We start from the raw sequence: 12,426 nt of genomic DNA on the forward strand, positions 1-12,426 counted from the left end.
GAAGGGAGGGGCGAGGCTATGGAGGTATTTGAAAACTGCTTTAAATTTTAAAATCCAATACCACTCGGGTGTCATTCTTTTTTAAAATGAGTACCCAATTCATTTTTTCCAATTAAGGGACAATTTAGCGTGGCAAATCCACCTAGCCTGCACATCTTTGGGTTGCGGGGATGAAACCCACGCAAACACGGGGAGAATGTGCAAACTCCACACAGACAATAGCCCAGAGCCAGGATCGAACCTGGGACCTTGGCTCCGTGAGGCAGTGGTGCTAACCACTGCACCACCTTGCAGCCCTCTTTTGGTGTCATTCTTGGCTCAGCTGCTGAAGCTGCAGCCAATGTAGGACAATGGGTACGGGCCTGGTGGGTGAAGGGGACTTGGTAAACATCCCGACTGGGATGTTGCTCTGAATACTGGAACTTCATACAAGAGGAGGGATAAAATTAAAATGATTGGATGATGAGGGTTCTTCAGGTGACTCCAGAGAAGACTCTGATTTGTTTTACAGATCCAGGTGCTGATGCCTCTCTGTGTGGAATGGCTGCCACCAGTGCCTCGGGTACAAATGCGGTGCGATACGGGACCATGAGGGAAAATGTGATAAACCTGGAGGTGGTGCTTGCAGATGGCAGGATAATGTATACAGCAGGACAGCAGCGAAGGTTTAGGTATCAAACACGGTGTATCCCTCTAATACCAGTTCTTATTATGACTTTCAAAATATAATTTTACATTATATTTTATAACATTAAATGACATTCCTGCAGTTCATCTCTGAGAACTTTGGAACATTTTTATTTTATTTATTTTTCAAAAATGTGTTTTTGTTGGTTTTCAAATTTTTATGTCACACATTTCAGCTCATACAATAAATTGCAAGTGTCATAACCATGCATAATATCAAACAAAAGCAACCCAAGGAGAAATTTAAATTTCAAAATAATGATAGACCAAAACAAGAGAAAAGCAATGTACACACAAACAATGATCACTATAACTGTTTGTATCTACATTTCCTGCCCCCCCACACCCCCATGGCTGCGGGCTCCATTTGGTCAATCTGCCTCAGTTGCACTGCCCAGTGTTAACTCTAGTGTGTATTACCTAGCGTGTTGCTGCTCCCTCTGGTTTTCCGCTTGCCCTCCGGCCTGTCCCCTGTGGCTGTGCCTCTTCTACAAACAGGTCTTGGAACAAGTTGGTGAACGGCTTCCCCGTCTTGTCTGGTCGGACAACCAGTCTGCAGCTTTGTGTGTTGCTGCTGATCGCCAGCCAAGCAGGATTCTTCGGCAGGTGATTAGGGAGGCTAGGGCGTCAGCCCCCCTTCCCATAAAGAGTTCAGGCTGATTTGAGACCCTGAAGACCGCCACTTTTGGGCATGGCTCCACCCTCGCCCTCCACAATCTTGGACATTGCCTCAAAGAAGGTCATCCAGAACCTGACAAGTCTGAGGTGTGGTTGGCTGGGCCTCCCTGGCACTGTTCACATTTTCCCTCCACCCCAGGGAAGAACCTGCTCTTACCGGTTCTGGTTAGATGCACTCTACGCGCCACCTTTAGCTGCATTAGGCTCAGCCCTGTGTATGTGAAGTTGGAGTTCGACCTGTGTAGTTCTTCGATCCAGAGTCCATCCACCCCCCCCCCCCCCCCCACCCCACCCCCCAGTTCTGTGTCCAGTTCCCCCCCCTCCCCCACCGCCAGTCCTGTGTCCAGTTCTTCCTCCCATTTTTCCCTTGTCTCATTCAGCGGGGAGTGTCCCTTTTCCAACAGTCGCCCGTATAGGTCCCCACAATCCCCCTACCCTAGGTCGCCCGCGTCCAACAGTTCCTCAACTGGTAAATGTCCTGGTGTCTGAGGATACTTTGTTGTTTCCCTACGGAGGAGGTTCTTGACCTGTATATACCTCAGTTTGTTCCCTTTCGGTAGTTGGAATCTCTCCATGAGTTCTTCCAGGGTTGCTATTCTGTCTTCTGTATACATGTCGTTAATCGCCAGGGCCCTATCGTCCTGTCTCCACCTTTTGTAGGTGGCGTCCATTGTGCGGTCGTGAACCTGTAGTTGTTGCAGTTGGGAGCCATTTGGGACATTTCTGTTAGGCCAAGATGTTGTCTCATTTGATACCACATTCAGAGCGTGGCTACTACCACTGGGCTTCTTGAGTGTTTCGTCGGAGAGCATGGGAGTGCGGTCGTGACTAGGACTCGGAGGGAAGACCCTATGCAGAAACTCCCCTCCATCCTCACCCATTCTGCTCCTAGTTCCTTCACCCATCCTCTCACTCTTTCTGCTGTGGACGTCCAGTAGTAAAATTGTAGTTTGGGCTGGACCTCCCATACATCTTCTCCTTTGTAGGACCCTTTTTTGTATCCTTCCTCCCATCCCCACCTAAACGGCATGATTAGTTTATCGATCGTGTTGAAGAAATCCTTTGGGATGTACATCGAAAGGGATCTAAAGAGAAAGAGGAACCTGGTCAGCACGGTCATTGTGATCGCTTGTACTTGGGGCAGCACGGTGGCGCAGTGTTTTGCACTGCTGCCTCATGCCGCTGAGGAACCGGGTTCGATCCCGATCCTGGGTCATTGTCCGTGTGGATTTGCACATTCTCCCCGAGTTTGCATGGGTCTCATTCTCACAACCCAAAGATGTGCAGGCCAGATGGATTGGTCATACTAAATTGCTTCTTAATTGGAAAAAAATAATTGGGTACTCTAAATTTATTTTTTTTAAAGTGATCGTCTGCACTCTGCGCGTTCCCTGCCATTGAGAGTGGGAGTGTGTTCCACCTCTGCAGGTCCTTTTTTACTTCCTCCACCAGACTCGTCAGGTTCCATTTGTGGATCCGTTTCCAGTCATGGGCTCCTTGGATCTCCAGGTAACAGAATTTGTTTTGGGCTTGTTTGAACGGTAGTCCCTCCAGCTCTGTCCCTCTCCCTAACGGGTTCATTGGGAAGACTTCGCTCTTGCTCAAGTTGAGTTTGTTTGCCAAAAAGGTTCCAAACTCCTTTAAGAGTGTCATGATCCTTTCCAATACTGACTTGGGGGTCCGAGATGTCGAGGAGCAGGTCATCTGCATAGAATGAGACTCTATGCTCTCTGCCCCCCCCCTCTGGATACCTCTCCAGCCTTTTGCCATTCTGTGGCTTGATTGCCAGGGCTAACAGCAGCAGCGACAGTGGGCATCCCTGCCTCGTGCCTCTGTGTAGCTGAGTATATAGAGCTGGTGGTGTTTGTCCATCTGCTCGCCATGGGAGCACTGTACAGTAGTTTCACCCAGGAAGTGAACCCTGGTCCATGCCCGAACCACTCCAGTATCTCTATGATGTACTTCCACTCGGCTCTGTTGAAGGCCTTTTCTGCGTCCAGGGAGACGATCACTTCTGGTCTTCTCTCCCCGGATGGAGTCATTATCACATTCAGCAGGCGCCTGACATTCATTCTTAGCTGCCTGCCCCTTGACAAAGCCCGCCTAGTCTCCTGCGGCTACCTCTGGTACACAGCGCTCCAGCCGCCTAGCCAGAGCTTTTGCCAGGACTTTCACATTGAGCATCGAGATGGGTCTGTAGGACCCGCATTCAGTTAGGTCTTTGTCCTTTTAGAGTATCAGCGATAAGTAGCTTGTGCCAGTGTCGGTGGCAGGATTCCCCTTACCAGCGAGTCTGTGAACATCTCCCTCAGGTGTGGGGTCCATGGTGGCACTGATCTTTTGCAGAAGTCCGCCAGGAATCGGACCGGCCCTGGCACCTTCCCCGCTTGCATGGAGTTAATACTGTCCATGTGTGCCCCAGTTCTAATGGTGCCCTGTCTTCTATCTTCCTCCAAGACTGGCATTTCCAGTCCGCTGAGGAACTGCTTCAGCCCCGAGTTCCCCTCGAAGGCCTCATTGACCCTTTCTGGCTCAGCGACTAGCCTGCCACAGCCGCCCCTAACCTGGGTTATTTCCTTCGTGGCTGCCCGTCTTCAACCTCACATCCACGTAGTGTGGAGCGTGGTCAGAGATTACAATCGCGGAATATTCCTCTCCTACTACTGCTGGAGGCACCGCTTTCCTCACTGTAAAGAGGTTGATCCTAGTGTAGACTCCGTGTACCTGAGAGAAAAAGGAGAACTCGGTCTCCTCTGGGTGCGTGAACCTCCATCTGTACCGCCATGTTAGATTTGGGGTATGATCCATCTGTCCATGAGTCCTGTACACAATTAAAGTCATCGTCGTCCCCCATGGTGAGTCGGTGTGTGTCTATGTCAGGGATGTCCTCCATGATCCTTTTCATGAATTTTGCATCGCCGCAGTTGGGAGCATACACATTAACAAGGCCCACTGGTGCCCCTTCCAGGATACCGCTGACCATGACGTACCATCCCCCTTAGTCTGTAACCGTCCTCGTCGTTGTGAATGCTGTCCTCTTGATGTGCAGTATGGCCACCCCGCTAGCTCTCGACCCGTAGGAAGAATGGCACATTTGTCCCACCCAGCCCTTTCTTACCCGCAGTCGGTCCTCTCTCAGGTGTGTCTCTTTGAAGACTATGTCAGCCTTCATACTTTTCAGGTGGGCGAAGATTCTGGATCTTTTCATTGGGCCATTAAGTCCCCTGACGTTCGAGGTGACTATTCTGGTGGGGGGTTTCTGTCCCCCCACTTCTGCAGGATCAACCATACTTACCTTGAGGATGTGCCCCTGCACTCTGACGTTTCCCTTTGTTAGGGGGCCATCCAAGATGGCCAACAACTATGTGTACGCCAGAACTTTGGAGCTTGGCGGTAGGAGTGATGTGAGTAGGTTGTAGCAAAGGTTCATTTTTTGACAATGAATACCTTTACCTCTTTCCTCCTCACCAAAGCATAGAACATCTTGGACACGAGCTATCGGCTGCACCCCCAAACGAGGGAGCTGCGCGGGTGGTAGATGCTTGGAGATCCCTCTTTGGGGATCTACCCGGCTTGCCATGCCTAGCGAAATCTTTGTTTTAAAATCTTTTAATTGGTATTTTCAAGAATTATAAACAATTATGTACATTGCTGGTCGTGTTCATTCACTGCAGGATACAGAAAGGTTTGTATTTTCCTTCCCTTGAGTTTTCCTACATGCAGCCTGCCACCATCTGGCTCCCCCACCCAACCCTCCTTCTCCCCCCCATCCCCCTCCTTTCTTCCCCCGTCGGCTTCGGCCGTGTTTCTCCAGTGTTTGGGGGGAGGGGGGTTTGCCCTCTCCCTCCCACATTGTCTCTTTTATGTCTCTCCAGCCCTTTCTCCTCTTTCCTCTCCCCCCGGATTGCGCGTTCCTATGGTTCCCGCTTGTCTTTCTTTTCTTTTTCCTCTCTTCTTTCTATGTTTCCCGTATCCCAGTCTATTCATTGTTGCTGGCCTCAAACAGGTTCTGGAACAGGCTGGACAAACTGCCCCATGCATTTAGGAAGCCTTCCTCCAACCCTCGGATGGCATATTTAATCTTCTCCAGGTGGAGAAATTCCGAAGGGCCAGCGAGGCAGTCTGCAGCTGTGGGTGGTGCTGCGGATCGCCAGTCGAGCAGGATTCTCCGGCGTGCGATTAGGAAAGTGAAAGCGAGGGTGTCGGCCCTCTTCCCCAGGTGTAGCTCTGGCTGGTCCAATACTCCGAAGATTGGCACTTTTGGGCATGGCTTCACCCTCACCCCACAACCTTGGACATTGCCTGAAGGCTGTCCAGAACCCAGTCAGTTTGGAACAAGCCCAGAACATGTGGGTGTGGTTGGCCGGGCCTCTCTGGCACCGTTCACATTTATCCTCCACCTCTGGGAAGAACCTGCTCATTCAGGTTCTGGTCAGGTGCGCTCTGTGCATCACTTTGAACTGCATGAGGCTGAACCATGCACAGGAATCGGTGGAGTTGGCCTTGCTCAGTGCTTTGCTCCAGAGTCCCCACCCCACTTCTGTCCCCAGTTCATTCTCCCATTTCCAGTGGTGTTCGGGCTCTGTCCAGTTGCTGTCCATACATTTTCCCACAGAATCCCCCTTCTTTACTGTCTGTGTTTATCAAGTCCTCTAATAGTGTGATCTCCAGGGCCCAGGGGTACCTGACTGTCTCTTTGCAGTGAAAGTGCTTTATTTGCAGGTCTCTCATTTCCTGTCCTGTCGGCAGTTCCCATTTCTCCGTCAGTTGGTCCAGTGTCGCCAGTCTGTGCCCTACGTAAAAGTCCCCAACTGTCAGCGTGTCCCTGTCCCGTCTCCATTTCTTAAAGGTGGTGTCTAGCATGGCTGTGGGGGAATCTGTGGTTGCTGCAGATGGAGGCCATGGGGGACATCCTAGTCAGCCTAAAGTGCTGTCTTAATTGGGCCCACGTTTTCAGTGTAGCTGCTACCAGTGGGCTTGATGTGTATTTTGCCGAAGTGGATGGGAGTGCTACTGTAGCCAAGGCCTGGAGGGTTGTCCCCTTGCAGGATGCCTCCTCCATCCGCACCAACTCTGAATTGGGTTCGTTTACCCATCCCCTCACTCTTTCCACCATTGCTGCCCAGTGGTAGTACTGCAGGTTTGGTAATGTCAGGCCACCTTTGATTTTCCTCCTTTGCAGTGTTGATATGGGAACTCTCGGATTCTTACCCCGCCACGCAAATGCCATGATTAAGCTGTCTACGTTTTGGAAGAAGTCCTTGGCGATGAAGATCGGAATGGATCTAAACAGGAAGAGGAACCTCGGCAGCATGTTCACCTTGATCATCTGCACTCTCCCCGCCAGGGAGAGTGGGAGTGAGTCCCACCTCTGTAGGTCCTTTTTAGCTTCCACCACCAGGCTAGTCAGGTTCCACTTGTGGATCTGTGTCCAGTCTCTGTCTATTTGGATCCCCAGTATCGGAATCTGTTTTGGGCTATTTTAAATGGGCATGCCCCTCCCCCATTTGGGTTCACTGGGAATGCTTCATTTTTGCCCAGGTTGAGTTTGTAACCCTTGAAGGTTCCAAACTCTTTCAGGATCTGCATGATTGCCTTCAGTCCTTTCTGTTCATTTGAGACATACAAGAGCAGGTCATCCGCATAGAGTGAGACTCTGTGCTCCCTGACTCCTCACGGTAGCATGGTGGTTAGCATCAATGCTTCACAGCTCCAGGGTCCCAGGTTCGATTCCCGGCTGGGTCACTGTCTGTGTGGAGTCTGCACGTCCTCCCCGTGTGTGCGTGGGTTTCCTCCGGGTGCTCCGGTTTCCTCCCACAGTCCAAAGATGTGCGGGTTAGGTGGATTGGCCATGCTAAATTGCCCGTAGTGTAAGGTTAATGGGGGGATTGTTGGGTTACGGGTATGCGGGTTACGTGGGTTAAGTGGGGTGATCATGGCTCGGCACAACATTGAGGGCCGAAGGGCCTGTTCTGTGCTGTACTGTTCTATGTTCTATGTTCCTCTCCGGATGCCCTTCCAGCTTTTCACCACTGCAGGGTTATCACCAGGGGTTCAATTGCTAGCGCGAACAAGAGTGGGGACAACGGGCATCCTTGCCTTGCGCCTCTTTGTAGCTGGAAGTATTCAGAGCTGGTAGTGTTGGTTCGAACGCTCGCCTTGGGAGCATTGTATATGAGCCTCACCCAGGCGGTGAATCCCGCTCCTAGCCCAAACCGTTCCAGTACCTCGAGGAGGTACTTCTGTTCGACTCTGTCGAAAGCCTTTTCTGCATCCTGGGAGACATTCATCTCTGGTGTTCTCTCCCCAGGGAGGGTCATTATCAATTTCAGCAGCCGCCTGACTGACACCTTCCAGGACACCTCTGACCATGACGTATCGTCCCCCTGGGTGCATAACCGTCCTGGTCTCAGTAAATCTCGTTGTCTTGCTGATCAGTATGGCTATTACCAGCACTCAACATGGCTGCCAACTATGTGTATACCAAGTGGGTGCGTCCCTGCACTCCAGGGTCTCCCTTTGCCCAGGTGCCCTCCTGAGTGATTGGTTGTGGTGCCATCTTAGTTCCTTGCCCTGTTCCATGCCTGCCGAGGCCTGTGTCTGTCTTGTTGCCTAGCCATTCCTGTCTCTTTGTTCCTTTTCTGTTCTGCGCGTCTTCCCCGTCCCCGTTCCCCCCTTCCCCTCCCTGCCCCCCCCCCCCCGCCCCGCCCTGTGTTCTCCCCTGCCTTCTGCCCTGCCCCCCACCCCCTTTGGCCAAATGCTCCATTTCCCCTGAGAGGTGCGCCGCTGCCTCCCTTGCTGCCTGTCTTCCCGTGCTAGCCTTCCTCGCTAGCACCATGGCTCCCCTCCCAGTGCTGACCTAGTCCTGGCCCCATTCTGCCTCCCCGTCTCTATCCCGCACCTCGCCCCCTTAACTGCTTCCCCTGTTCTCACTCCCTTCTCCCTGTTTCCCAACTTCAAACTGAAAACAAAGGCGAATACGAGGCAGCATAGTCCCGCGCAAAAACATTGTCCACATTACAGTACTTGTTTTCGGTCCGATCTGCACTTTCGTTCCCTTTCTTCTGTTTTTTTTCCTGCCCCTGCTGCTTTCTCCACTGCCGTGTCTGTTCTCCCTCCATGTTGTTCGTTTTTACGACCTCGCGGCCTCCGCCGGGGTGCCAAAGTAATGTTCCTTCCCCTGGTTTGTTATCCAGAGTCTGGCCAGGAACAGCATGCCAAATCTCACTCTTTTTTGTAGAGCGCCGATTTCACTCTGTTAAATTCAGCCCTCTTTTTTGCCAGGTCCGCCCCATGTCTTGATAGACCCTGATTCTGTGCCCTTCCCCATGAGCACGACTTTGTCTGTCGGGCCCACCTCAGGATCTTTTCCTGGTCCTGGTATTGGTGCAGCTTTGCAATTATGGCTCTCAGCTGCTCCCCAGTTTTGTGTTTAGGCCGGAGCCCAGTGTGCTCTGTCGTGTTCTGGGGGGTTTGGAAAGCTTTCCCTCCCAACTAAGTTGCCCAGTATTTGGGCGATGTAACTTGTTGGGTCCCTTCCCTCAATCCCTTCTGGCAGACCCACGATGCGGACATTTTGCCGCGTTGACCTGTTCACCTGATCCTCGACCTTCCCCTTTAAGTTCCCCTGGGCCGACACCAACCTCTTCACCTCAGCCTCCAGCAGAGCCACAATCCTGTCACTCTGGTCCGTTGACGCATTCTCCAGGTCCAGGATTGTCTTCTCCTGGGCTTCCACCTTCCGTCCCAGGTCCCCTATCGTGCGCTGAAGGGTGGCTATCACTTCCGACACCACTACCTGGAACTCCATTTTAATCGCTTCCTTCATAGCGGTCAGTTCCTGTTTTTTTAAACGCTCCTCCATCCGTCCCCCTGTATAAGGGGGGGGGGGGGGGGGGGGGGAATGTCGTCTGCTCCTGCTCTGCTGTGTTCGGGTCGCCGATTTTCCCCTCTCCTGTTCGGCTGGGCCTCTGCCTCGCCTCATGGGGCCGCTGGTCTCTCTGCCCGTTGCTCCTGCACCTTTCCTCCACTTCTGCCTTCTCGTCGTCTCTTCGAGCTGCTGTTTGCCTGCACGTTCCCTCACCCTTGTCGCTGTTTGTGCCTTTTATGCTTGGGGGAGTTTTAGGTGGCTTTTTGGGGTAAGAATGCAAAGAAATTCGCGATGTTGGATCACGTGATGTGCGCCCGCTCAGCACATCGCCGCCAGTGGAACATGCCTCGCAAAATCTAATGGGATCTTGTGAGATGTCGCAGTCGGAATCCTGTGCCTGGCTGGCAGTTCCCCCTGGATGCGAGCCTGACACTACCAAGGTGCCCAGGTGGCACTGCCAACTGGCTGGTCATTGCCAGGTCAGCAGTGCCAAGGTGCCAGGCTGGCATTTTCCCGTGCTGGGGATCGTTCCCGGGGGTGCCCTGCCCATGTGAGATTGGAAGCAGGTGAGCTGAGGACCCCCTTATAGATGAGTTGGGGCTTTAGGGGGATCCAGTGGTCATCTTGTGGGGTCCAGAGATCGGGAAACCATTCAAAAATGGGGTCCCAATCTCCTCCTCCAATGAGGAGTGCCAGCGAGCGCAGCTCCTCAGTGCAGGAAATGGGACGGCTCAGTAGCACAGTGGTTAGCATAGTTGCTTCACAGCTCCAGGATCCCAGGTTGGATTCCCAGCTTGGGTCACTGTCTGTGCAGTGTCTGCACGTTCTCCCTGTGTCTGCGTGGGTTTCCTACGGGTGCTCCGATTTTCTCCCACAGTCCAAAGATGTGCAGGTTAGGTTGGGTTACGGGGATAGGGTGGCAGTGTGGGCTTGGGTCGGGTGCTGTTGCCAAGGGCCGGTGCAGACCCGATGGGCCGAATGGCCTCCTGTACTGTCCATTCTATTGTAAGTGCGACCTCAGTCGGGCATTCCCTGCTGGACGTTAGATAGCGTGGTATTTCTCGGCACTGTGAGCGCAGGGAAAGGAACTCGACATGGTACTCTGTTGCAATTTGGTTAGAAGTATCGAAGTATCACTTGGACATCAACCGTGGCTAAGTTGGTGGTTCACGCTCCACTCCAGAGACCTGAGCATGTGCTGTAGGTCAACACGTCAGTGCAGTACTGAGGGAGTGCTGCACTATCTTTTGCACGCGGCACTAAACCAAGGCCCCATCTACTCACTCAGGTGAACCTAAAACATCCCAATCTGATGAGGAATAGGGGAGTTCCTCCCTCAATGTCTTGGCCTATACTTATCTCACAAACAGTAACTAAAATCAGTTCACCCCATTGTTATTGCATTCCAGTTAGCCTGGCTTGGCTATACCATCCTGTCTTTACTACATTACACTCTTGCTGCACTTTAAAAGTACCTCATTGGCTGTGAAGTGGTTTGGGATCCGCTGAAAGTTGCTTTATAAATTCAGGTGTTTACTTGTTCTACTTCAGTCAGTGACTGATCTCAGAGTGTAACAAACTCAGGTAAATGAAGCAAGTGAGTCTTCACGGTGAGCACTCGCACGACTCAAAGCCTTGACTTTCCCAGTGTTCAATCTGTCAACATGTTTGCCAGCGCGGAGAAACGTGACATTGAGTTAATGAAGGATAAAACATGATAATACTCTCTGCTACAGGAAGACGTCTGCTGGTTACAACCTGACCAACCTCTTTGTTGGCTCTGAAGGAACTCTGGGAATAATCACCAAGACCACCTTGCGTCTCTATGGAATCCCAGAAGCTGTGGTGTCTGCAGTCTGCTCATTCCCAACAGTACAAGCAGCTGTGGATTGCACTGTGCAAATATTACAGTGTGGCATCCCCATAGCAAGGATAGGTAAGCTTAATATTTAAAATATAATGTTCTACCTAAAGTACTAATAAAAAGAGTGAGAATCAGAAGATGTGAATGAGTGAGATTTCTGTCATTTTCAAATTGCAAAATAAGTAGGATGGATAAAGCCACCAATGAGTTACCATGGGCGGAATTCCCGGGTCGGTGACGCCGAAATCGCGTTTGGCTATGGGCTCGAGAATCCTCGCTTGTGCTGAAATCAGGGGTGGCGCCGCTTTTGCGATGCTCCGCCCCCTCGAAAACGAGCATGCCGTATGGACGGCCTCAGGACGTCACATGAGGTGCTCCCCGATGCTCCGCCCCTGATGGGCCGAATTCCTGACGGCGGGGTCACTCATGCTATTTCTTTTCGTGAACCCGACGTGGCGGCTGCGGACTGGTTCCAGCACTGCCACAGTAGGGGGGAAGCCGTTCCACGGGCTGGGGGGCTTTGGCGGGGGCTGGGGGTATTGGTGGGGGGTGGTCCGGGGATGGTGAGAGGGGTTACTGGGGGACAGTATGTGGCAGGCCGCCGCCGTGCGCATGCGCTGCCATGGACTCGGAAATTCTCTGGCCGTATCTGCAGGTAAAGCTGGGGGCTTTATGCAGCGTGTCTGCTAGCCCCATACCAGATGGAGAATCGGTGCAGCTTTTATGACATTTCTTCTGGCGTAAAATCCACTGTTCCCATGCTGGCGTCAGCACTTAGTCTTCAAATCGGAGAATCCAACCTTTTGTCTTTCCTGCTGGAGTGGTTTGACCCATCCATGGTCTGTATGTGGTGAGGCACGACCTTTACATGAGCATAATGCGGTTTATACACTTGTACACAGGCGACGTATGACATGTATACAGGTATGGGATGACTTATACGCAGATGTGTTGTGGCTTGTATGTGGGTGCGATTCAACTTTTACACGGGTGAGATATAACTTGTGCATGGGCGCACTATGACCTGTATGTGGGTGCAGGATGGGTGGTGTTCTCAGGAGCCTCTACAATGCACAATTTTAATGGTCCACCTGACAAATAGATTGGATTTTGAGTTGAATGGAGCTATGTGTCTCTTGCTTTTCAATCTAAGATGTTAGTTACCGATGTAAAATGGAATCTACAATCAATGTGATAGGGGAGGCAGTGGCATAGTGGTATTGTCACTGGACGAGCAAACCAAAGCCCAAAGGTAACGCTCTGGGGAGCCAGGTTCAAATCCTACCACAGCAGATGGTGAAATCTAAATTAATAAAAGTCTGGAATT

The 12,426-nt window shown here is 51.8% G+C and overlaps 1 protein-coding gene across 2 annotated transcripts in view; it reads left to right on the plus strand.

Annotated features, from left to right (window-relative positions):
- Positions 1-12,426, plus strand: part of LOC119971414 (probable D-lactate dehydrogenase, mitochondrial) — a 78,753-nt gene that overhangs the window by 22,307 nt on the left and 44,020 nt on the right. For both annotated transcript variants that reach the window (XM_038806900.1, XM_038806902.1), the window contains exons 5-6: positions 512-671; positions 10,972-11,171. In XM_038806900.1, coding sequence (XP_038662828.1) covers positions 512-671; positions 10,972-11,171 — 360 coding nt within the window. The remainder of the gene's footprint in view (positions 1-511; positions 672-10,971; positions 11,172-12,426) is intronic.

Source organism: Scyliorhinus canicula, chromosome 9 (genome assembly GCF_902713615.1).
Source record: "Scyliorhinus canicula chromosome 9, sScyCan1.1, whole genome shotgun sequence".
Lineage (NCBI taxonomy): Eukaryota > Metazoa > Chordata > Chondrichthyes > Carcharhiniformes > Scyliorhinidae > Scyliorhinus > Scyliorhinus canicula.